The sequence below is a fragment of the Scylla paramamosain genome, chromosome 17 (genome assembly GCF_035594125.1).
Source record: "Scylla paramamosain isolate STU-SP2022 chromosome 17, ASM3559412v1, whole genome shotgun sequence".
NCBI classification, from domain to species: domain Eukaryota; kingdom Metazoa; phylum Arthropoda; class Malacostraca; order Decapoda; family Portunidae; genus Scylla; species Scylla paramamosain.
In genome coordinates this window covers 15237501-15262500 of record NC_087167.1, presented here as the reverse complement: position 1 = coordinate 15262500, position 25000 = coordinate 15237501, and the positions used below count along the sequence as shown (strand labels likewise).

The window sequence follows — 25000 nt, the reverse complement described above, 5'->3', positions numbered from 1 at the left end:
GTTCTTTGTTCATGTAGTGTACCAGGATGAAAAGGAATACGCCAGGTTTAAGTAGATGGGTGTCACGAAGTCTTTGTGTACAGTGCATTATGAAACACTTCGGGTTGGACTCTGAACTTGCATAAGGGTGCTGAATGTTATCATTCTTAGCAGTAAAACAGTCGTCTCTCTCTCTCTCTCTCTCTCTCTCTCTCTCTCTCTCTCTCTCTCTCTCTCTCTCTCTCTCTCTCTCTCTCTCTCTCTCATTTAGGGTTAAAGCAACGATGCAGCCACGTATTGATACTTCACAGTGATCATCTTCCTACTAGTTGACTGAAAATCTTTATGCCGCCATATATTAGCGCGTCATTTTATTAACATTAATTGTCTCGGTTAGTGCAGTAACGTTTAAGGAATTTTGGAAGTTATCTCAAATTGCCAAAAGTAAGATGCTGGCACTACCATTTTTACCACGACAGTTGATCTGGCCTCTGGAGAACCACATGATGAAGCAGTGACATGGTGTGTCCATGCGGGAATTAAGAAGCCATGTACCAGGTATTTTTCACTAAAGGTACGGCACAATGATTTCCTTCGGTAATATTGCTGAGTTCATTGTGATACGAAGCTTTTTTAAACGAGTATATGACGTTGACGGCTTAGTTTTATTTATTCTAATAAGAAAAATGTCTGAAATATTATGTAATGTGTTCCTATGTGAGAGAATGATTGTGTGGCGTCCGTGTGATTTAGCAGACCCGAATTAGACGTACACGTGGACATTACATAGCAGGATTGGCAAGTACCTCGCTTCCAGTGAGTCCATCCTTCACCTTTGGTTGTGCATGAAGGGACAGCCTAATGTGACGGCAATCAGGAAGACGCTGGGAATACTCATAACTGGTCCACCGCGATCGATCCTGGCGAAGCTGATGGGAATTGGCTATAATTTCCGCGCGAAGGCTTCCTCAGACGGACCTCCGGAAATTGATGATTAAAGCAACAACGCGCTTTCCTCCCGCTATACGCCTTCCATGGACGACAGTGATGGCATCTGATGGGTGAGAACATGACTGGTAGGCTCACTGACTAACTGACTGGATGCATGGTTGACTGAATAGGTGGTTAACTGACTGACTGAATAGCTGACTGATGAAGTAAATGTGTGGCTGGCATTGTGGCTGTGCGAATAAGTGGCTGACAGATGGTATATGTGATGTGGTATATGTGACTGGCTGGATGGCTGGGTGGCAATGAATGGGCAGGTAAGTGGTGGGTGTGTGGATACCGGAAAGGGTGGCTGGCTGGCTGGGTAGTGGGAAGGGTGGTGAACAATATAGTTGGCTGCCTGAGTGTTTGGTGCACAGGATGGATAGGTGAGTGGAGCCATCGATTGCATAGCTAACCACGTAACTAATGGCTCGCCGATTCAGTATTATCAAGGATTCTGTTATGACCGAGCTACTATACTCGTGCTTTCTCTCTCTCTCTCTCTCTCTCTCTCTCTCTCTCTCTCTCTCTCTCTTTATGGAACTTTGTTAAAATGACCGTATTGTTTTGCATTTTATTGTGTTTATATAAGAGTGTTATTCATTATTCTGTGTGAGAAAAATAACACCACTCAATCTGTTTATTAATGTATTTATGATATGATTTATTTGTAATCCATTAGTATTTCAGTTATTTTAGTCTTTTCAGCTTACTGACTTCCTTTTCTAAACATTTAATATAGTTTCTTTTGCGTATTATTTTTTCGTTATGCTCCTTAGCGTTGTCGTGCTTTCACTGCTTAATAATCACATACGTATTATTAGTTAGCACATATATAAGGCTAAATCAGTATATATATTTTCAATCGACATTTCTTTGTGGGCCCATTAATACATATTCTTTGGTATAAGCTCTTTTTCACATTTGTGTTACGACAGAGTTCTTTTATTTTGTGCCTGTGAACTTCTACTCACTATATCTATAAACTAACTTGCACTTATAGCTCATTCCCTCCTAAAGATTTTACTCCATTTTACTTGTCGTTGTTTTGGTCTGTAAGAATAAATAACACTTTTCTTTTATCATGCACCTGCGTAGCCCTAGTGGTCAAATGTTCCTCTCCTCTGCTTAAAAATTCTGTGCCCCAAAACTCGCTAAACTTCTTCCATGAAACTGATTAATTTCCTTCCTTAATTTTCAAGCGCCACCTGAGTCCTTTCCTTGGTGTAATCTCAAAGTAGAAAAGAAATTACAGGATACCAAGTTTTCAGGTGTGGTAAGCACCAGTGAGAGAGAGAGAGAGAGAGAGAGAGAGAGAGAGAGAGAGAGAGAGAGAGAGAGAGAGAGAGAGAGAGAGAGAATGTGTGTGTGTGTCCCAGATCCATAATACTCATAAGAATCAGAATGACAACAGTAATAATATCTCATGAATTACATATTCCATTAAAACAAACGTGATTATGCTATTTTTTCTCTCCCTAATCAGGAGAGACAATAAAAAGTCAAGCTTATTTCCGTATCTATTTTAGCAAGTGGTAGGATTTTCTAGCTTCAAAAGGAGGAAAAAACTGCATTACATTGTGTTAAGTATCAAAGGTGCATTGGAGTCTGTCAGTTGTGTTTTTTCATGCTCCCGTGATGGCTGGGCGCAGTCACGGGCGAACTGCAGCGTCACAAACAAAGCATATAATTGCGTCCACGTCGAAGACACTTTGCGCTACGCCGTGTGCTGAGTCGGCAGGCCCTGAGTTAGCTGCTCTTTTGTTCTCGGCGGCGGGTCAGGAGCGAGGCGTGCGGCGCTCTGATTGCAATTTACAGCCTCCAGCCCTAGTTAGAAACAGGTGTGTGTGTGTGTGTGTGTGTGTGTGTGTGTGTGTGTGTGTGTGTGCGCCTGCGCTTTCAGTTCCTGTGTATACCTATGTTTGCAATTATTTAATTTACGTGCATCTACCGCCAGACATCAAAAGGTTCAATCTCATGTTGGTTATTATAACGAGATATTACTATGAAAACAATATGGTTGTATAACGTGATATTATATAATCTTCCAGTGCAGGTTCGCTTCATTCCTGGCGAAGCTGTACAGCGTCCCCCACCCCTCTCCCTGCTGCCCGATGCCACTTTTTTGGTAACTGAGATAGGCTTTCAACCTTTGTGTGTGTGTGTGTGTGTGTGTGTGTGTATGTGTATGGAAAATTAGGTCAGACTGTTGTTTCATATCTGCTGCATATTTTTTTTTTTAAATGTATGTATGTAGCCCTCTCTCTCTCTCTCTCTCTCTCTCTCTCTCTCTCTCTCTCTCTCTCTCTCTCTCTCTCTCTCTCTCTCTCTCTCTCTCTCTCTCTCTCTCTCTCTCTCTCTCACTTTCCGTTGATAACTAATTCTCATCAGGAAGCAATATTTTCTCATTATCTTTTTTTTTTCTTTATTTTCGACCATTTTCGCCAGTGATGTCTAAATCTGCCATTCTCAAATCTTTCCTGGTCTCTTTTCTCGTTTTCCTCCATTCACTGGTATATAATTGCCACGTCTTTTTTTTTTTATTGTATAAATGTCATCGATTTTTTAATTTTTCTTAGGTGCAATAATTCAAAACAGCATTCATGTCCCTGCTTCTCCTTGCACGTGTTTTTAATTTCTTGTTGTACTTGTCCAATTACTGAGCTCAGGGAATAGGAAACACTGAATATTCAAGTAGCGGTCTTATGAAAAACATGAATAGTTTTCAGATCTTCCATTTTGTATGTCTTTATGTATATGTAAGTCTCTTTAAAGAGAAGTAGTCATTATTCAAGTATATATTTTTACACCATTGTTCTGGTAAGTAGTACAAAATAGTAGGAAGTGCCGTGATTTCACTCATAGAGTAAGTGAACCGTGTACACATTGGGTTGTTTTCTTCATTGCTTTCGTTCCTTTTTCAAGCAAATCGTATTGATAAACTTTTTTTTTTCTACGCAGGAAAGACACCAGCCAAGGGCAACAAAACTGCAATATGAAAAAGGAAAACCGATAGAGTCGAAAGCGGTAGTCAAAAATTACAGGATAAGTAGTGTCTTGAAACTTTCTTCTTGAAAAGAGTTCAAGTCATAGCAAGGTGGAAATATAAAAGCAGGGAGGGGGGTTCCAGAGTTTACCAAAGAAAGGGATGAATGATTGAGAATACTGATTAACTCTTCCATTAGAGAGGTGGACAGAATAGGGGTGAGAGAAAGAAGAGTCTTGTGCAGTGACGCCGCGGGAGGAGGGGAGTCAAGCAGTTAGCAAGACCAGAAGAGCAGTCGGCATGAAAATAGTGGTAGAAGATAGCAAGACAGTCATTTAGAGGAGAGAGTTGATAAGACGAAAAGCTTTTGATTTCACCCTGTCTAAAAGAGCAGTAAGAATGAATCCCCCTGTGAAGCATGCTCCATTTATGGACAGGTAAGGACCCTGTGCAAATTTAACTGCTAGGGGAGTGAGATAAACTGGCGGAGACGACTCAGAACGTCCAACTTCATAGAGGCTAGAGATGAGATGTGAAGTTTCCAGTTTAGATTATAAGTAAAGGACAGACCAAGGATGTTCTGTGTAGAAGAGGGGGGACAGTTGAGTGTCACTGAAGAAGAGGAAATAGTTGTCTGGAAGGTTGTGTCGACTTAATAGATGGAAGAATTGAGTTTTTGAGGCATTAAACAATACTATGTTTGCACTGCCCCAATCAGAATTTTAGAGAGATCCGAAGTCAGGCGTTTTGTGGTTTCTCTGCGTGAATTTTTTACATCCTGAAGCGTTGGACGTCCACGAAAAGATTTGGAAAAGTGTAGGATGGTATCATTAGCGTAGGAGTGGATAGGACAAGAAATTTGGTTTATATCATTGACGAATAATAGGAAGGGAGTGGGTGACACGACATAACCCTGAGGAACACCACTGTTAATAGATTTAGGAGATCAGTGACCGTCTACCACAGCACCAATAGAACGGTCAGAAAGGAAACTTGAGATGAAGTTACAGAGAGAAGGATAGAAGCCGTAGGAGGGTAGTTTGGAAATCAAAGCTTTGTGCCAGACTCTTTCAAAAGCTTTTGATACATCCAAGGCAACAGCAAAAGTTTCACCAAAATCTCTGAAAGAGGATGACCAAGACTCAGTAAGAAAACCCATATTCCCAGTTGAGCTGCCTTGCCGGAATCCATACTGACGATCAGATAGTGGATTGTGAAGTGATAGATGTTTAAGAATCTTCCTGTCGAGGATAGATTCATAAACTTTAGAGAGGTAGAAAATTAAGCCAATAGGACTGTAGTTTGAGGGATCAGAACGGTCACCCTTTATAGGAATAGACTGAATGTAGGCAAATTTCCCACAATAAAGGAAAGGTAGATGTTGATAGACTGAGTTAAAAGAGTTTGACAAGCACGGAGGCACAGTTTCAGAGAATAATAGGAGGGATCCCATCAGGTCCATAAGCCTTCTGAAGGTTTAGGCCAGCGACGGCATGGAAAACATAACTGCGAAGGATTTTAATGGGTAGAATGAAGTAGTCAGAGGGTAGAGGAGAGGGAGGAACAAACCCTGAATCATCCAATGTAAGGTTTTTATCAAAGGTTTGAGTGAAGGGTTCAGCTTTAGAAATAGATGAGATGGAATTGGTGCCATCGGGTTGAAATAAAAGAGGGAAAGATGAAGAAGCAAAGTTAATGAAGTTTTTTTTTTTTTTTAGGGTTAGGTGCTAGAAGTCACGAGGTGGGTTAGTTCTTGAAAGATTTTGACACTTTCTATTAATAAAGGAGTTTTTGGCTAGTTGGAGAACAGACGTGGCATGATTCCGGATAGAAATATAAAGCGCATGAGAATTAGGTGATGGGCCACTCCTTTAACATATATAGCACGAAAACCCGCTGTGTTAAACTAAGGTTTGGAAGCTTTGGGTCGAGAGAAAGAGTGAGGAATGTACGCCTCCATGCCAGACACTATCATCCCTGTTATGAGCTCAGCACACAGCGATGGGTCTCTGACACGGAAGCAGTAGTCATTCCAAGGAAAACCAGCAAAATACCTCCTTAGGTTCCCCCAATTAACAGAGGCATAACGCTAGAGGCACCTTCTCTTTGGGGGATCCTGAGGAAGGATTGGAGCGATATAACAAAATACAGATTTGAGATTGTGATCTGAAAATAAGGTAACAGCATAAGCAGAAAGATTAGAGGTTAGGAAAAGGTTAAGAATGTTGGGTATCTCTAAGACGGTCAGAAATACGAGTAAAGCTGACCCTACACGATCAATATTATTGCGCAATATTCCATATTGTACAATAATATTGACAGTGAAGGGGCGGCATTGAGGAATGACTCAATATATTGAAGACATCAAAAAGAGTTTGATATTTTATTGCACAATAAAAATGAGTCAATAATTTGTGTCAATAATATTGATCGGTCCAGTTAAGGTGTTGCACCAGTTGCTCTAGGTCGTGGAGGATAGCAAAGTTAAAGGCTAGTTCACCAGGATGGTCAGTGAAGGAAGAGGAAAGCCAGAGCTGGTGGTGAACATTGAAGTCTCCAGGAATGGAGTTATCCGCAAAAGGGAAGAGAGTCAGAATGTGTTCCACTTTGGAAGTTAAGTTGTTAAAGAATTTCTTATAGTTAGAGGAGTTAGGTGAGAGGTATACAGCACAGATAAGTTTAGTTTGAATGTGACTCTGTAATCTTAGCCAGATGGTGGAAAACTCGGAAGATTCAAAGTGTGGGCACGAGAGTAGTAGTCGTTGCGCACATAGACGCAACACCTAGCTATGAATTGAAAATGAGGATTGAGAAAGTAGGAGGGAACAGAAAAAGGGGCTACTGTCAGTTGTCTCTGACACCAGTGTTTCAGTGAGGAAAAGAAGATGAGGTTTAGAAGAGGAGAGGTGGTGTTCTACAGATTGAAAATTAGATCTTAGACCGTGAATGTTGCAGAAGTTAATGATGAAAAGTTAAGGGTGGTGTCAAGACACTTAGGGGCGATACCAGAAGAGCAGTCCGACCTTGGGACATTGTTCTCATATGGAGACTCCGAGTCGCCATATTGATATTGAATTTTGAGTGGAGGGTGTGTGTGTGTGTAATTAGGTGCATGTAGTTTTGTGTGAAGGAATAGAGTTGTCTTTAGAGGGCAGACTGTGACTGCCTCCTTGTGTTGTGAGACACAAGAAGAAACGTTCAGTAAGGTCACACTGGGTTTAATAAGTTCACAGCATCCCCTGTTCCAATGCTTTAGACCTCAAGGGGAGTAATTAGCGTTTCGGCAGGTGTCTATTGGCTCGTCCTGCTTGAATTATAACTTTTTACAGTTTCTGGAATTTCATATCTCTCTCTCTCTCTCTCTCTCTCTCTCTCTCTCTCTCTCTCTCTCTCTCTCTCTCTCTCTCTCTCTCTCTCTCTCTCTCTCTCTCTCTCTCTCTCTCTCTCTCTCTCTCTCTCTCTCTCTCTCTCTCTCTCTCTCTCTCTCTCTATATATATATATATATATATATATATAACATTCTTTGTCCTTATTCAAAGTCACTGTGCTCATGACCTTGAAGTCTTATCACTTGGATATATCCACAATTTCTAAAACGGGGATATGAAATGATCATGCTCTTTTTCTTATCTTTTGAGCATTACATCAGATATCAAACTAACCGTATTCACATCCCTGAATTTTAGGTTATAAAAACTTACTATTTCTTAAAGGGCTGTGCTAAATTATGAGACTCTTTATTTTTTTACCTTATGAGCATCAATTAAAATATGAACGTTTGTGCTCTGTATTATAATATTTAATTTGATGCTGATGTAAGGAGGGTTTTCATTTACAAATTTAATAAAGTGTCGCTCTGAGCATTGTTTCTTTTCCTGTGTCTCCATCTTTTATTTCCCTGGAGATAATGTTATGTAAGTCTCTTCCTAGAATTTTTTCCCTGTTTATTTCAGTCTCTTCTAAATGTTTCAAGTATTGCATAGTGTTATGATGCTTTTTTGCTGGGGTCACTGTTATATTCTCGCTTAAAAAGGTTATGTTGCTGCTGCTGCTGCTGCTGCTGCCGCCGCCGCCGCCGCTGCCGCCGCCGCCGCCGCCGCCGCCGCCGCCGCCGCCGCCGCCGCCGCCGCCGCCGCCGCCGCCACCGCCGCCGCTGCTGCTGCTGCTGCCGCCGCCGCCGCCGTCGCCGCCGCCGCTGCTGCTGCTGCTGCTGCTGCTGCTGCTGCTGCTGTTGCTGCTGCTGCTGCCGCTGCTGCTGCTGCCGCTGCAGCCGCTGCTGCTGCTGCTGCTGCTGCTAGGAGCAGTAGTTGTAGCAGTAGAAGTAATAGTAGTAGTAGTAAGTATTAGTAGTAGTAGTAGTAGGAATAGAAGTAGTATTAGTGCTAGAAGTAGTAGTGGTAGTAGTAGTAGTAGTAGTAGTAGTAATAGTAGTAGTAGTAGTAGTAGTAGAAGTACCAGTAATACCAGTAGCAGCAGCAACAACATTGTCTTCTTGTGTTCATTCCCATTGTCGTTTCTTCCACAGGGACATCAACAGAAGCATTTACGTCACGCATGATATTTCAAACTCAGATTGTTACGTTGTTTCTCATTCAGCATTCTTTATGACCATTAGGTATGATAATGGATCATTGTTGCATGTGTAAGCATGTTTTAAGAGTTCATTTCAAAATTTGTCTTTCCTCCATTCCAGACGCCAGCCACAATCATCTTGCTGGGTCTTGAGGATGTGAGTACCACCTGCTATTTTGTTGGAAAGTAGTAATTTAATTATTTTTTTGCTTCCCTAGTGACTTTTCTACTACTTTTTTCATTTATTTATTTTTTTTTAGCTGTCAGGTCTCTTTTGATTTCTATTGTTTGTATTCTTCATTCTCATTGTTTTCCTTCTTTATCTTATTTTAATTTATTTTGTTTTATTTATTCATTTTTTTTATAATTCAGTCATAATGGCGTTCCTCGTTTGACTGCTTCAAAATGTTTCATAGGTGTAGCTTTTCTCATGTATTTTTTCCCCATATCACTTTATTATTTATTAACGAATATCTCTAATGTTACCGAACGTTTCGACTTTTTCTTAAACCATCTTCAGTGGTTCTAAAATAAGACAAAACAATAATAATTAGACATATACGAGTATATAATCAAAGTAAAAAATACAGAAATTAAAAACCTTAAACGTTGAAAGAATATATAAAAAGTAAAATGCATAAAAACTTAAGTGAAAGTTATAAAATGTCTAGTGGGGTGGTAGACTGCATGTTATTTAACAATGTTTTTTTTTTTTTTTTTTTTTTTTTTTTGTTTCTAATAAGTATGGATTCTAATGTTCGTAAATCTATGTTATTACACGAATCTAGATTAGTGTATTATTCACGTGATATTACACGGAATTAGATTTGTGTATTATTCACGTGTTATTACACGAATCTAGATTCGTATAATATCATAGATTTACTAACATTAGAATCCATACATATTAGAAAAAAAACATTGTTAAATAACACTTGACACCTTTCACCTAAGTTTTTTTTTTTTTATGTATTTTACGTTTTATATTTTTTTCCCACCTTTTACTTTTTTTAATTTCAATATTTTTTTTACTTTGGTTTTATATTATAACTAATTACGTTTGGTACCATTAAAGATGTTCTGTTGTTCCTCGTACGATTGAGGCTCTCTATAGGAACCCCAGTTTCTTTTAGCTAAACTTGCTATTTATCTTCATTTTTCACCAGGACATTCCTCTACATTTCCTAAAAATAAATAAATAAAAATTATACCCTTTATCTGTATCTTGTAGAATTAATCCTTTTCAAAGCCGATGATCGCTTTATTCCCGTCCATCGTATATTTAAAAACCTGATATTTTTACCAGTTATTTCATTTATGTCTCGAGCAGTAGCCTCCATGTCAGTTCTTTCCTCCTTCATTTTCTCTTTTCACAATTTCGCCAAATCTGCCGTCCGTCCGTTGTCTGTCTGCTGGCTGCACTTATTGATCAGGTCATTAGTGTGAGCTACCTTGTTCTCACATTTGCAGCTCTTTTAATCAGATGAATTGCTTTTTTTTTTTTTTAAATTTTTCTACTTTATTTGATGAATTAATGCATTCTTGTTCAGTCATCCATCTTACGATTTATATTCATGCATCTCTTCCTTCAGCATTTGTGATGCGTAAGGGAGGTTGGTTAAGGAGTGCAAAATAAGAAAGAAAACAAACAAAAATCCTGCGCAATAGCAAATCCAATGCAAATTTTCACCTAATCTGTTAAAAGGAGATACTTCCACAGATTCCTTTCTATTTTCTCGGCCTCGGGTATTCGCCTTTAAATTCTTCTTCACTTACTCACACTTTCCTTTGTCCCTGTTCTGCCACTCCACGCGTCTGTCATTAATTTCCCCTCAAGTGAGGTGATGAAGGGTCGTGAGGAGGAGCTGCTGCACCTGTCTAGCAGGGACTTCTAATGACCACAGGGCTATTTGGTTTACTTAGAAGCTTCCTTGTTTTTGTCCTCATTTCTTTACAATATGAACTGTTTCTTCTACTTTTCCTTATTCCTTAAAATAATGACATGAGCTGTTTCCTCTATGTTTTTCACTTTTCTCTCAAATTATTGATATGAGGTGTTTCCACTACCTTTTCTTTATTCCCTGAAATATTGATGTGAGCTGCGTCCTTTATTTTTCATTCTTATTCCAATGAAATATTGACATGAATTGTCCCCCTTCCAAATACGCGCTCACCATAGCTGCCCTGGAGTCTTGTCACCATTAACAAGACTCATGAGCCACTGTCTTCCACTAAGAAAAAAGAAAGAAGGAAATAAAGAAATGTAGGAAATTGAGTATTGGTGGGATCGTCTATTTTAATTCGTGTGTGTGTGTGTGTGTGTGTGTGTGTGTGTGTGTGTGTGTGTGTGTGTGTGTGCGCGCGCACGCGCCTCTGCGATGACCGTTTCAAGCCGATGCATTCCATACGTGTCGTCAGCTGCATATCAATGTACAGTTCTCCGGATGTAAAAATGTATTCCCAGTAATAACGACTTTCTTTTTTTTTGGGGGGGGGGAGGTGTTGGGGGCGTTATTCGTACCGAGTAAAACCTCTATTTTTTTACATCTTCGTACCCTTTATCTATACATCCATATATCTGTCTGTTTAACTATGTGTGTATCTATCAATCTACGTATCTACCTATCGTTCATCTTATCTATCTATCTATCTATCTATCTATCTGCATGTTTGTTTGTTTGTCTATCTATCCGTCTGTCTGTATCTTTCTATTTATCTATCTGTCTATCTATCTGTCTATCTATCTACCTATCTATATACATTATGTCAATGTCACTTTGTACTGCTATTATTGATAGAAGATAATCCTCGTAAATGTTTTGCTCATTTGACATGCACTACCGTTGCCTTGCCACCTTCATCGTTGTTCTCCTGTCCGGTGGGAACAAGCTATCGAAGTCTAGCGTCAGTGCTTCGTCTTTGAAAAGCCATGTGGATTCGAGTGGCTGCTGTATGAGACGAAAATAAGTTGTCGTAGTTCATCCAATCCAGTTAACCTTTCATATATTCAGTCACAATCTACTTTGCAGTAATATATCACAAATGGATGTCATTCACTTGGAAACATGAATCACAGAATTGCCACTCAAGATGCAGAACCAATTTCTGAAACGTAATGAAATGCCTCAAGTTCATTTGTAAGTTCATTTCAAATTGCTAACAGGCATTCATTAATATTCAACGCAACACAAATGATGCACACTGATACCTCATCATGATATACATCCAAAAGTTATAACAATAATCTCTGTATATAAAAACAAATTTGAATGTCATATATACCACCACTGTCAGCCATATGAATTACCGCTCTTATTATAAAAGATTGGGCACACACACACACACACACACACACACACACACATTACACGAAAGATAAGTGTGTTATGTTATTCAACTACGACAGAAAAGATAAAAACGTTCGAGTATACAGTACTTGTGACAGAATGATTTACTGCAGTTAATCATGTAGGAGAGCATAATTAGGATTACAGATAGCATAAGTTTGCATCTTCATTTAGTCCTATTATTGCTCCCAAGTTGCAGGTAGTGGCAACTTATCACATCTTTTTTATGGTCTCTTTAAAGTACTATTTAGCTCTTTAATCAAACGTCACGTGTGGTCATTATTCATATACTCTTTAACTCCTATATTGCATATGAATACGAAAATAAAGAAGAGAAGTTGTTTGGTGGCCATCTTGCCTATTCCGGTGTCACCTAAGCCAGTCGTGAGCCGCGTTTGGTATCATCTTGCTTCAGGCTCGGGTTGCAACTCACCAAAACAGCCTCGAGTGAGCCTCGCGCCTCACGGAACTAGGGTAGCTATTGTTGATCTTCGCATTGAGTTTAGAGTTATCTCAGTCAGCGATAAGCTTTCAACTTTTGTCCATTCAGTTGCAATTCATGCTGTTAGTGAAATGTTGACATGCAGAATGCATCTATCATGAAGTAGAAGTGAATATTGACTTGGTTCATTCATAGCAGTCCTCAGTGGTGGACTGAGCAGTGCGTGTCTGCCACTGAGATCGTAGCCATCGACGCCGAAAAACGGGATGTAATGCGAGGTGTCTTTTTGTACATTTGTATGATTTCCAAGTGATTGGTAAGAACTGCACCTCGTGTTGGTTCCCTGGGTTATAACGTGGAATTCGTGCATAGTCACAGCCCCTTGTGGGGACTGTTACGTGCTCGCTAGGCGCCAGAGATCAGTGCGGGTAATTAGTGTTCCTCTCCTGTGTTGACATGTGGAAGGACGACACACGCAGAAATGCACTTAGTACTACCGTGGGTGTAATTAACACTTAACATCTCGCGTAAACACACGCTCATATCTATCTATCAATCTGTCTATCTATCTATCTATCTATCTATCTATCTATCTATCTATCTATCTATCTATCTATCTATCTATCTATCTATCTATCTATCTATCTATCTATCTATCTATCTATCTATCTATATATATATATATATATATATATATATATATATATATATATATATATATATATATATATATATATATATATATATATATATATATATATATATATATATATATATATATATATATATATATATATATATATACACACACACACACACACACACACACCACACACACATTATGATATGCAATTAACATAGTGAGCTTGTCTCGCTGAGGCATTTAGCGAGACGTGGCGATTTTTTACACAAACGTCAAAATGTAATGAAGATGCATTCTCTAGCTTTCTAAACAAAGCAATGTTTAGCTTTTGATATCATACTTATAAACAAGAATAATACTTAACCATTCACTCCTTGACCTTAATAAGATATTGTTCTTAGTATGCAGTCGTAAACAAAATTATTTTATTTTGAGTTCCACACGCGCTGTAAATTTACGATGACTTTATGTTATTACCATTGTAAATATTTTTTTCCGTAAGTGACTTCGGTGCTCCTTCCCTGTCGGTGGTGCGCCGCGCCTCTCCCCACAGCACCCCTTTAATACCGCGGCCCGAGGTGTGGGTGCGTACCACAACACGGTGTTTGCGGTTCGTTAGCTGACCTCTGATACGTGTTAACAGGATCCCCACGGTGCCAATTGTGGTCGATTTGTTTATCGTCACGTGCATCATTATAAAGTACCATGTGCATCCAAGCAATTTCAGATTTTTGATGTTTGGTGTGAAGTTTTAGCCAGATAGTTAATGTGTTGTTAATTTCTTTTATATCATGATAAGTATCATCCGCTATATATATATATATATATATATATATATATATATATATATATATATATATATATATATATATATATATATATATATATATATATATATATATATATATATATTTTTTTTTTTTTTTTACAAAACTTTCCAATATGCTCACATTTCCTATAATCTATATGGAAGTATTTGGTCAGTAATTCAGTTTTCTTATAACTTTCCCCTACAATAAAAGTAATGATATCGATTTATAAGAAGGTCAGTAATTCAGTTTTCTTATAACTTTCCCCTACAATAAAAGTAATGATATCGATTTATAAGAAAATATTTATTTATTTTCCAGAACCACTATAGCTAAATTGTCAGACTCACTTGATTTGATGGTATTCAGTTTGTGGACTCACGCGAAAAGGCATAGAATAACTTTTCCTTAACTACTTAAATATTCGAACGCAAGTGGAGCTCTGGTTGGGAAAAATTTGCAGCTGAGGAAGGGAAGCATAAATGTTCTAAAAACCACGCGCTGCTCAAGGTGATGACTCTCACACAAAAGCACTCTGATAATTCCTCCGACTTTCTCGACATTAATTTCTGAAGGATTCTGGATCCCAGATCTAATTTCCTTCTAATGGAGCGCCACCACTCTCTATTAAGCTTCACATTTTACTCATAGAGACTCGGGTATCTGTTCGAAACTTCTGCCAGATATCTTTTATGATGTTCCCGACTCTTTTCTCAATGTAACAAACAGCTTTAGGGATACAAACTTCTCACCAAAACCGCTTCTTTGCAGTTTAAAACAATGTACTTGATATCTAAGCTTTGAGTGTAAATACCGGTCATGTAAATTGAAGCTCTTTGTTTGTGGATTGTCAGGAAACATATGTCGAGTTGTACATACAACTCGACAAGTGTTTAACATAAGAAGTGCATTACCTTAGCTTTAGAGTTCTCCAAAAGGGGAGTTTGGTCGCCTCACTTCACTACCACACCTGTGCATTATCATCCGTGTTGCGTGATATTCATTCATCTTGCAAAAAAAATGCAGTCTCGTAAACGACATATGGAGAGGAAACTTTTGCACATGACCACAAGCATTTGTCGTGAAGCACTGCAGATATTTGTCTCTGAATAGTTACTGTATATCTTAATTTTGTGATTCCTTAACATTTCATTATTTGTCTTTTTTCTTTTTTTTTTTTGTGTGTGTGTGTCCGTTTTTTAATTTTTTTTTTATTTATTCATTTACCATGAATCACAAACCATCAAAAGTGTGAATTATATACTTTAGAAATCACTATAAATCTTATATAATAAAACAGTCTGTCTGTGTGTGGTGTGTTCGCTTTTCACGGAAAAAAAAATTGAAGTGATTGTGATGAAATTTGGTAGAAGGGTCCCCCTTGATCCGGAGAGTGACATAGGCTGTCTGAACTACTTCCAGCCTAAAACCGTTAGATTATTCAAGCAAATCTGTCACCAGAACACAATTCCTGATGATGGCCTCAGGTAAACCGTAACCCATTTCAATGTTAAAAATGCTAAAAATGCTGAGATAACAGGTTCCAAAAGAAATCAATAAATTGTATGTCCTAAAGAGTTCAGAGGAAGCATTCTTAACGGCTACCAACAGAGGACATGTACAACAGTAAATGGACGTATATTTGCGGTTCATTATAAAGTAAACTTTGTTTGGTTAATAGACTTGCCGAACAAACGACTGACTTAGAGTGATAAACCGTGCTTTGGAGAACCAAAATTTACTTGGGCAACGCCGGATAGTTCTGCTAGTATATAATAAAACACACTGGCTGTCTGTCTGTGTTTGGGTGTGTCCGCTTTTCAAGGAAAACACATTGAACTGATTATGATGAAATTTGGTAGGGGGGTCCCCCTTGATCCGGCGAGTGACATAGGCTATGTTTTAACTATTTCCAACCCAAAAATGTTAAATTATTCAGGCAAAGCTGTCACCATAACCCAATTCTTGATGGTGGCGCCTGGTATACCGTAATCCATTTTTTAAAGTGGCGTCAAATATTCATTGTTAGCTTGGGGAAAGGAGCATTCATTGTCAGCTTGGAGTTGAACCCCATCAACCTACCGATTCCTTCAGTACGTGGTCGAATTTTCTGTGATACAGAGGTCTCCAACGAATTCATCTTTCAGGTAGATTTCATCAATTCACCGATTTTATAAATCGTGAACAGAAGTTAACATAACATACATTTAACTTCAAGCGATAGTCAATAGCTTTGCCGAACAAACGACTGACTTAGGGTGATAAGCCGTGCTTTGGAGAGCCAAATTTTTCCCGTGCAATGCCGAATAATTCTGTCAGTATAATATAAAAGAAGATAAGATAACTAAAGACAGTTGTGCATACTTTTTTTTTTTCATCTAGACACATTACTTGCAGCTCTTAGGATATGAAGGAGATGTCGTTCAATGTGTGGATGGCCAGTAATATTTTTACGTGCAGGAAAGGCTAGGCAAGAGCTAAAAAAATAACCAGTAATCCTGCTTAATTGCCGCTCCCCAAAAAGTTGAATAGAAAATGTTTCCAGTCGAGTTGGCCAATTTAGCTCTGAAGTGCCTTGATACTCCTGCCCTGAATATTCCTCTTGAGAGTCATTGCGAGGTGGAAAAAGGAATCAGACAGAGAATTCTTAAGTTCACTTGTTATATTAAGTCTACAATCAACAATATAAGTGGGAAATCATTCATATTCCTTCTTTTTTTTTATATAATTATTTAAAGGTTTCTATTTTATATACATATAAAGTGTGGATACAATAGATAACATAGTTTTTTTTTTTGTGAAGCATATTCATAATTATGTTCCCCTTTAAAAAAACATACATGTATGGTTGTTGGGTATATGCAAATTTGTATTGTTTACTTTTATCTATTTAATGGGTTTAAAAAAAATAAATAAATAAATAAAAAATAAATAAAGAAAGAAACTTCCCACACCATTAGATGGATATCTGCCAAAACAAGAAATTTAATATAATGACAATTCCAAGGCTCATCGTATGTCATATATCACTGATTCACGACAGTGTGTGTGTGTGTGTGTGTGTGTGTGTGTGTGTGCGGGTGGGCGGGTGTGTCTGCGTGTGTGACTGGCTAAGGGCTGGGAAATGAAATCTGGAGATCGCCTCTTCATAATAAAGACGAACGTTTCAAGAGTTTTGAAAGGAAATGGTCATCTTATAAGTTTTCAAATTATAAGAAAGTGGAAAGCAATTTATAGCATAAAGTTCTACAGCGCAACGAAACATATAAGCGAATGAAGATACGTTTTGCAATAGTGAGGTGGATCAATAAGTATGAAAAGAGAGGGGTGTGTTGCCCTGGGGATGGAGCGTGAAGCTGGCAACAAATTTAGAAGAACGATAACCATGGCAACACCGGTAGTAGAAATATTAAGATAGACATAAGTGGAGGAGCACACACACACACACACACACACACACACACACACACACACACACACACACACACACACACACACACACACACACACACACACCCACACACACACACGGTCACTGCTCTATACTGGCATACTGTTTACACAGCTGGTACCAAAGCTTCTCTCTGAGTCATGGCGTTGTGCCAGTCTCTGCCAAGTTTTGGAGACAAGCTTTTTAGTTTTCCTGCTGTCTGGTCTATCTTCCTGCCCCTACTGTGGTCTAGAATGTCCTTTTGTTGACTGAGTTTTACTCCATTTTTTCCGCAGATCTCCATTCCTGTTAAGAAAGGATGTAAAAAGCGTAATACAGACAAAATCCTGAGGGTTAGTACGCAATATAGTACTAGGTTCAAGCTTGTTGTAGTTAGATATAAAAAAAGACACGAGGGAGAAATTGGTTCTCAAATAGCGATGGACGATTGGAATAAACACACTAATCAGGTTGTTATTGGCCAGTCAAGAGAGATCTTTGAAACAAGATTAGATAAATTGCCGGATAGTGATGATAGGTGGATACAGGTAGTTATTTTTTATAGAGATACTGCTACGTGTAAGCGTGCTGGATTCATGCAGCTCCTCCTGATTTATATTGTTCTTAATTTGTTTTATGATATACATATACGAGTATGTGATACATAAAAATACGTTTCTTTATCTATGCTATGCCACGATGATCTCAGACGTGAAATGACGCCATGCTCTGCGTACATATTGTATGAACATAGAGCGTTTCATATTCATTATGATGTGAAGTAGAATACAGGTCTGACTTAAGGCAACATTGTGTTTACAGAAGAGCAAGAAGGTGAGGGAGAGACGGTGGGTGGGGCAATTGAGAGAAGAAGGGAGGGAGGGAAAGAAGATGGCAGAATATTAAAGAAGTGCCGTGATCCTTTGTCTCCAGAACAAGTTTTCATGTTAATACATCACTGTGTGCTTAACCTTTAGGACCACTAAGGCTCACACGAGGACACACGAGGTTGACAGTACAAAGGAAATTACTCGTAAATGTAAGGAAGTAGCGTGTGATGTATTCTTGACCTTTTCTTAGAAAACGTAGCGTCATGCTTGGCTACACAACAGTTATGGGTTGAACTGGGTTGGCTGATGGAAGAACAGGTGATGCCGGTTAGGGTGTTCTGTACATCTTGAAAGACAGCACCTGTTTGTAGTGCCTTGTGTGCAAGCAAAAAGGGCTGAGGAAGACCGCACGTTCCCTCTTACAGAGAAAAATAGAGCAGGTTAGTTTTGTTATAGAGTGAATGTGGACTTGCTGCGTCACAGGTCAAAGGTGTCTCATTATTTTCTTGTTTTACTTGCTGCTAGACCAAGGGCATAACATATTTGTGTTGAATTTTTTTTTAATTTTTTTTTTATAGTACAGTTAATTTATAAGATAACATTACAGTTTAAATATCACTGTATATTTTCCTGCGTTAACAACCCCCTCCATAGTTCCCTCCTCTTCCTCTTCCTCCCTTCCTTTATCCTTCGTACCATCGATCATCTCTCCCTCCCCAGCATTTCCATCCAGTCCCTCCTAATCTATACTTTCAATCACTTTCATAAATAACAAACAAGAAAAAAACTACATATATTTATTGAACACTGTTTACTCAGGATGTTCTTTCACGTCTATGGAAAGGACACAACTCGCGCCAGAACCAATGTAAGTGTATCATCGTTTTCCTAGTCTGTTCTCGTTAACGGTCGCTACAACGCATTACCTGTCGCCATCTTGTCCTGCATTCTGTTTTCTGTTAAATCATTTTCTGCTCCTTACTGTATTTTTATATATACTGGTACATTACACAACACACACACACACACACACACACACACACACACACACACACACACACACACACACACACACACACACACACACACACACACACACACACACACACACACTGTGATACAATATATTACAATGCAATATAATGCGATACAATCTACACACACACACACACACACACACACACAGAGATGTGTGTGTGTGTGTGTGTGTGTGTGTAGATTGTATCGCATTATATTGCATTGTAATGTATTGTATTGCATTATATTCTGGCACTACTAAACAAGCTTATTCTTTTAATAATTGCAACACCAAAAACTTCCCCGTCCGTCGTCTGACAGTCACTAGCGGCGTCAGGCAGGCAGCGGCTGTTGCAGGCAGGTAATTAAGTCAACAACTCACCTTTCAATCAGAATACTTCGGCAGTCTGGTCTTATGTCAAAGTCTGTTCCACATTGCATAAGATTGTTTTTTTTTCTTTTTTTCGCAAGAGTATCTATTAGTAATTGACAGCTTATTAAATGCATTTGCATGTCTGCATGCGCATCTCTCTCTCTCTCTCTCTCTCTCTCTCTCTCTCTCTCTCTCTCTCTCTCTCTCTCTCTCTCTCTCTCTCTCTCTCTCTCTCTCTCTCTCTCTCTCTCTCTCTCTCTCTCTCTCTCTTGCTCGCTACGCCCCTCATGACACACACACACAAAAAAAAAAGCAAACACTAACACAAGTGCCCACGCACCTGCAAATGTGTGTGTGTGTGTGTGTGTGTGTGTGTGTCACGAGGGTGTAGCGAGCAAGAGAGAGAGAGAGAGAGAGAGAGAGAGAGAGAGAGAGAGAGAGAGAGAGAGAGAGAGAGAGAGAGGAATATTTTTTTCACTTTTCCGTAATATTAAAGAAAATGCATTGCAGTGGGTTCTGTGACTCAGGTCGTATAATTTAGTAATTGCCGGATAGCGTTTAATATGTCGCATGCCTGAGCCTAAAAATACTAATTAACTAGCTCAATTACCTGCAAAAGTGGAAATTAACTATATACTTTACCTTTTTGGGCCGTTAATGAGACACTCGTTTTGTTGTCCGGCTACTCTATTAACCTTCATTTACTCGTGTGAAGTTTGAAGTTTTACGTTTCATTCCGTTATTTTGCCATATCGCCATCCATGGGACATGCAAAGTGACTCAGGGATCAGATTATCATGCGAATCTTTTGTCTTCCACTCTCAATAACACGAATAATCTTTGACTTTTTGATCTGACACAGTTCTTCATTGAATGAATCGTTCATGGTGTTACCCTAGGATCTTTTAGCTTTCTCAAGGAACGCCTAATTTTATTGGAATACCCTCCGCTTTGTCTTTTTTTGTCTTTACCTGTGAAAAACAGGTGTATTTTTGTGTAGTCTAACCGTTGCATTATATATATATATATATATATATATATATATATATATATATATATATATATATATATATATATATATATATATATATATATATATATATATATATATATATATATATATATATATATATATATATATATGCATTTTTTTGTTATTGCTTGAAAGAAAACTTCAGTACAAGCGCAGATCGCGCGTGAAATTTAGAGAAGTGATTCACTGTTATATTTTCATAGAGTGTGTATGTGTGTTTTGGGAGTTGTTGCAATAACACAGTTAGTTTGTATGTTATTAACTGATAAAAAAGAAAAAAAAACTCGCTTAATCTCCCCCCACCACGCAACAACATTAACGCAGCACATAACAGTCACACCGGGGGACTCGCATTTCATATCACACACAACACACAGAGAAGCGTAAAGCCCCGGCACGGGTTGGGGCTCGACAATGGCCACGGCTCACCTGTAGACTGGTATTGTGTCGCTGGAGCGGTACCACAGCACCACGAGGGCAGAGTCTTGCTTGTGCTTGGGCGTCGGGGCACAGGGAAGCTCGGCCCGCCCTCCTCGCACCACCCACAGAGACCGCACCAAGCCTGGGAAGAAAATGGAGAAGAAAATGTAAGAGTAAATATAGGGGATGTGCGCGCGCCCCAAGGGAAATGAAGGGACGTAACGCAAGTCAAGGCTGATGAAACTGATACAAATGACCCGGAGATTTAATTGTGGCCCCCGAGCAATCCTTCATAAATCTTCGTTAAGAGCGAGCTATTATAAATGGTGCGAGTTTCGTTTATTACGTAAATATGCTACTCTCTCCCCGCTGCATTGCCTCGGGATGGATGACGCCAATACACGCCAGCCCAGTCCGTGTCGAATGCATTTGATGAACGTATAGCTATAAACCGAAAAAATTTTCCTCTTTCAAGTAAGTAAGTAGATGGATAAATACTGTAACCTCTTGAATAGATAACAAACAGGGAAGAAATTAATCATGGAAAGCTGGAAAAGTTTCGTTGGAAAAGAAAAAAAGAAAAAAAAAACTGTTCTGTTTGAAAATTGCTTATTCATTGACGTGTTTTGTTTATTTCTTCGGCGTGTGCTTCCAGGGGGGCAAATCCTAGATGCTCTCAATTTGTCCTCGACGAAAAGTCGCGGCTCTTTTGTAATACCAGAAAACCTTAGGTCAACCTTGTCTGACCCTTTAAAATTTGCTCTTTTCTAGTCAGAGAGAGAGAGAGAGAGAGAGAGAGAGAGAGAGAGAGAGAGAGAGAGAGAGAGAGAGAGAGAGAGAGAGATGCCAGGTTCAAATGCAATTATTGTACGTATGAAGATTGAAGTGCTGAATTGAATGAGGCAATTTCGCTTTCATCAATTGTTCAAAGACTTCAGTGCCGTGAATCTTTCGCCATATTCTTGAAAGTTCATGACATCCTCATGTGATTTTTGAAGACGAAATGAAAGAAATAATACTAGAGAGAGAGAGAGAGAGAGAGAGAGAGAGAGAGAGAGAGAGAGAGAGAGAGAGAGAGAGAGAGAGAGAGAGAGAGAGAGGCAGGCTCATGGCACCGCATAACAACAACCACGTCTAAAAAACGCCTGCAATTAAATATAAATCAGTAAAAGAGACAAGTGCCAGTGATTACAAAGCTTCAGAATTATGCCAATAAAAACGAAAAAAAAAAAATATACAACCTTTTTTTAAATTTTATTTTTTAGATTCACCATTTAAAATTTATAAATGCAAAACGATGAAATTCCTTTTGATATTTCCAGTTTGGCAGTCGAGCCGAGCAGCGATGACACTCCCGCCCTGAAAATAGCTCCGTGTTCGTTTACTCAGCCAGAATGAAGCTTTAATGATCCCACCGTGCTTTTGTTTTCCATATACTGGTGTTTGCTGGGACTGGGTAAGACTACCAAGGCACACACACACACACACACACACACACACACACACACACACACACACACACACACACACACACACACACACACATACACACACACACACACACACACACCTTTGTTCTTTGTGAGCTGGTGCTGGCAGCCCGTAGCAGCGTGCCAGCATCCCACAGAGACGCAGTCAGTCGGCGTCGTCCTGCCTCATGGGTCGGACTTGTGGGTGCCATCTGCTACCCTGTACAGTACAGTCTAGTCTTATTAGTATACACTTCAGTCTTCACCAATGTTTCCTTTGTAACCGGAACACATGTTGACAGCGGTTTCACCCGGAATAAATGGTGGCAGCACCATAGAATCCTTGGTTCCCCGGAACATATTGCTGGCAACAGTTTATATACGGAAACATATTGGTGCCAGTGGTGTAAGACTCCCAGTGCCTTAAGTGAATGCTTTGATTTCAGCGACCACTGCTGTGACGCCATCACCCACCTCTCCCCGCCACCACCCTGGAACTTCGCCGCTCTAGCTTGGCAGTCCAGCTACCGTTAACTGTCCCTTGGGCTCCTTCTGGGCCATCTGCTACCTTACTTTCTGGAGGCTCTCTCCGCTGTTGTGTTGGGTCGCCTTCCCCCGCCACACCGCCACGTATTCGCTGCCTTCTCTCCTGTCCGCACTTCATCGCCTGCTACCTTCTCCTACCGCTGACTGCTTGCTGCTATTCCGGTCTGCCTGCTGAGCGCCTTTTGGACTTTGCAGCCCAGCCTTTGCACTTGCTGTTTCTTGCAAGACTTCTGTGGTCCTGCCTGAGAGGGCTTTCCGTGGTGGTTGCTGGCTGCCTGCTACGCTACTCGCCACATTCCGCCTTGTTCTCCACCTCACGCAGTCTCCTCATCGCCCGCCCGGCCACCCACCACAACCTTTCTCTATGTTCCTGTAGTCAGCAATCTTTGCTGAATATCAGTTGCATCAGTGGTGCTTTTTACTGACCGTGCTCGGCTTCGTACTTGTGGTTTTCTGCCGCGTGGGCCCACACTCGTCGCGTACCACATCTGCTGTCTCTCAGCTCCCAGCCTTGCTGTCTGCTGCTGGCATTGCTGTTTTCACTTGTACAATGCCTTCTGCTGCTGTTTGTGGGCCTCTGGTCAGGTTGTACTGTGGTGCCTCCTGGCAGGAGCTGCTCATCACCGACATTGCTCCAGCGTCCCGCTCTTGCTCCTGCTTCTTGATCCTGATCAGGCACCATTTCTTGCGTGCCTGTTTGCTCCCGTCAGTTTATACTACTCTGCACCTGGCTGTACCTGCCGACCTTTGGTACTCTGCTAGCCAGTATCGCCGCCATCTACGGCTATTGATCTACGGTTTGGTGTAGTATGTGGTATTAGTAAAAGTGTCTGGCGCATGCCCTTTATATCTTATCGACTTTTTGCCAGTGCGCTGCTATTTTTTTTCCAATTTTTTTGTTGTACTATGTTAGGCAAAGAACGCATTTCCTCTTTGTCTGAGGCACCAGTGATGTCAGTGCCTTCCTGGTCTGTACTGCAATTCACTCTGACGTTATGGCTTGTCTGAGCCTTGTGATTGGCTAGTGATTACGCTACATCTTTTTTTTTTCTTTTTTCTGCCTCTGATTGGCTTAGGCACAGTATTCCTTCGCGACCTTTTGCTGGCATTCCCCTGCTCAACTTCTCGGTGGCTGAATATTATGTTCTAATGTCATTGTTTTGTGTTACTGTCTCTGTCTTTCATAGCTAGACGCGAATTATACATTTATACACATTTCACTTTATTATTATTATTATTATTATTATTATTATTATTATTATTATTATTATTATTATTATTATTATGGTGCCTTGTTCAGACAGTACATATGCAAGCAGTTACATACGTGTATTTATTTTTCTGTTGCTTGTGACCTGCATGTCATCCACGTGCCGCGCGATCACACACTGTTCGGCGTGAGGCCATTCATATGTGTGGCCGAGCAATGTGTTAGCCTTTGTTCTCTAAGCTGTTTCTGGCAGCCCGTCGCAGCGTGCCAGCGTCCCACAGTGACGCAGTAAGTCGGCGTCGCTCTTCCTCGGGGGTCTGACATACAGCTGCCATCCGCTACCTTGTACAGTCAAGTCTTATTAATATACACTACAGTCTTCACCAGTGTTTCCTTTTTACCAGGAACACATGTTGACAGCGGAACGCATGGTGGAGTCGTATAACCCTGCGTTTCCGGAACACACACACACACAAACACTTTCCCCTGTAGTGTCTGCGAGGCTTTCCCCAGTACCTTGTATTGACGGGGACCTGCACCAGCGTGAAGAGCGCGAGGCAGGCCAGGTGTGTCCAACGCCTGGTGGGGCACGCCAGGCTCTCAGGCACCAACCTCTTCTATTTTTCTCTTTCTCTCCGTTTCTCCTTTTTATTTTTTTTCTCTTTTCTTTATTCTTTTTTTTCTCAGTGTGCCGCAGTTTGGTTTTATTTTATTTTTCCTTGTTTTCGTTTTCTCCACCTTTTCCTTATCTTTTTTCTTCTTTTCTTCTTTTCTACCTCTCCTTCTTCCTCCTCCTTTTCCTCCTCCTCCTCCTCCTCCTCCTCCTCCTCCTCCTCCTCCTCCTCCTCCTCCTCCTCCTCCTCCTCTCCTCCTCCTGCCCATCACCATCATCATCATCATCAC

General features: G+C 40.0%; 1 protein-coding gene and 1 long non-coding RNA gene across 7 annotated transcripts in view; one reads left to right on the top strand and one right to left on the bottom strand.

Moving 5' to 3' along the window:
• The window catches only part of LOC135108504 (uncharacterized), a 199052-nt gene that overhangs the window by 106830 nt on the left and 67222 nt on the right, over positions 1-25000 (bottom strand). The window contains exon 2 of the mRNA XM_064019595.1: positions 20882-21014. Coding sequence (XP_063875665.1) covers positions 20882-21014 — 133 coding nt within the window. The remainder of the gene's footprint in view (positions 1-20881; positions 21015-25000) is intronic.
• LOC135108507 (uncharacterized) overlaps positions 8647-25000 on the top strand; it is a 180679-nt gene continuing 164325 nt past the window's right edge. For all 6 annotated transcript variants that reach the window (XR_010272316.1, XR_010272317.1, XR_010272315.1 and 3 more), the window contains exon 1: positions 8647-8685. This is a non-coding gene — a long non-coding RNA (uncharacterized LOC135108507). The remainder of the gene's footprint in view (positions 8686-25000) is intronic.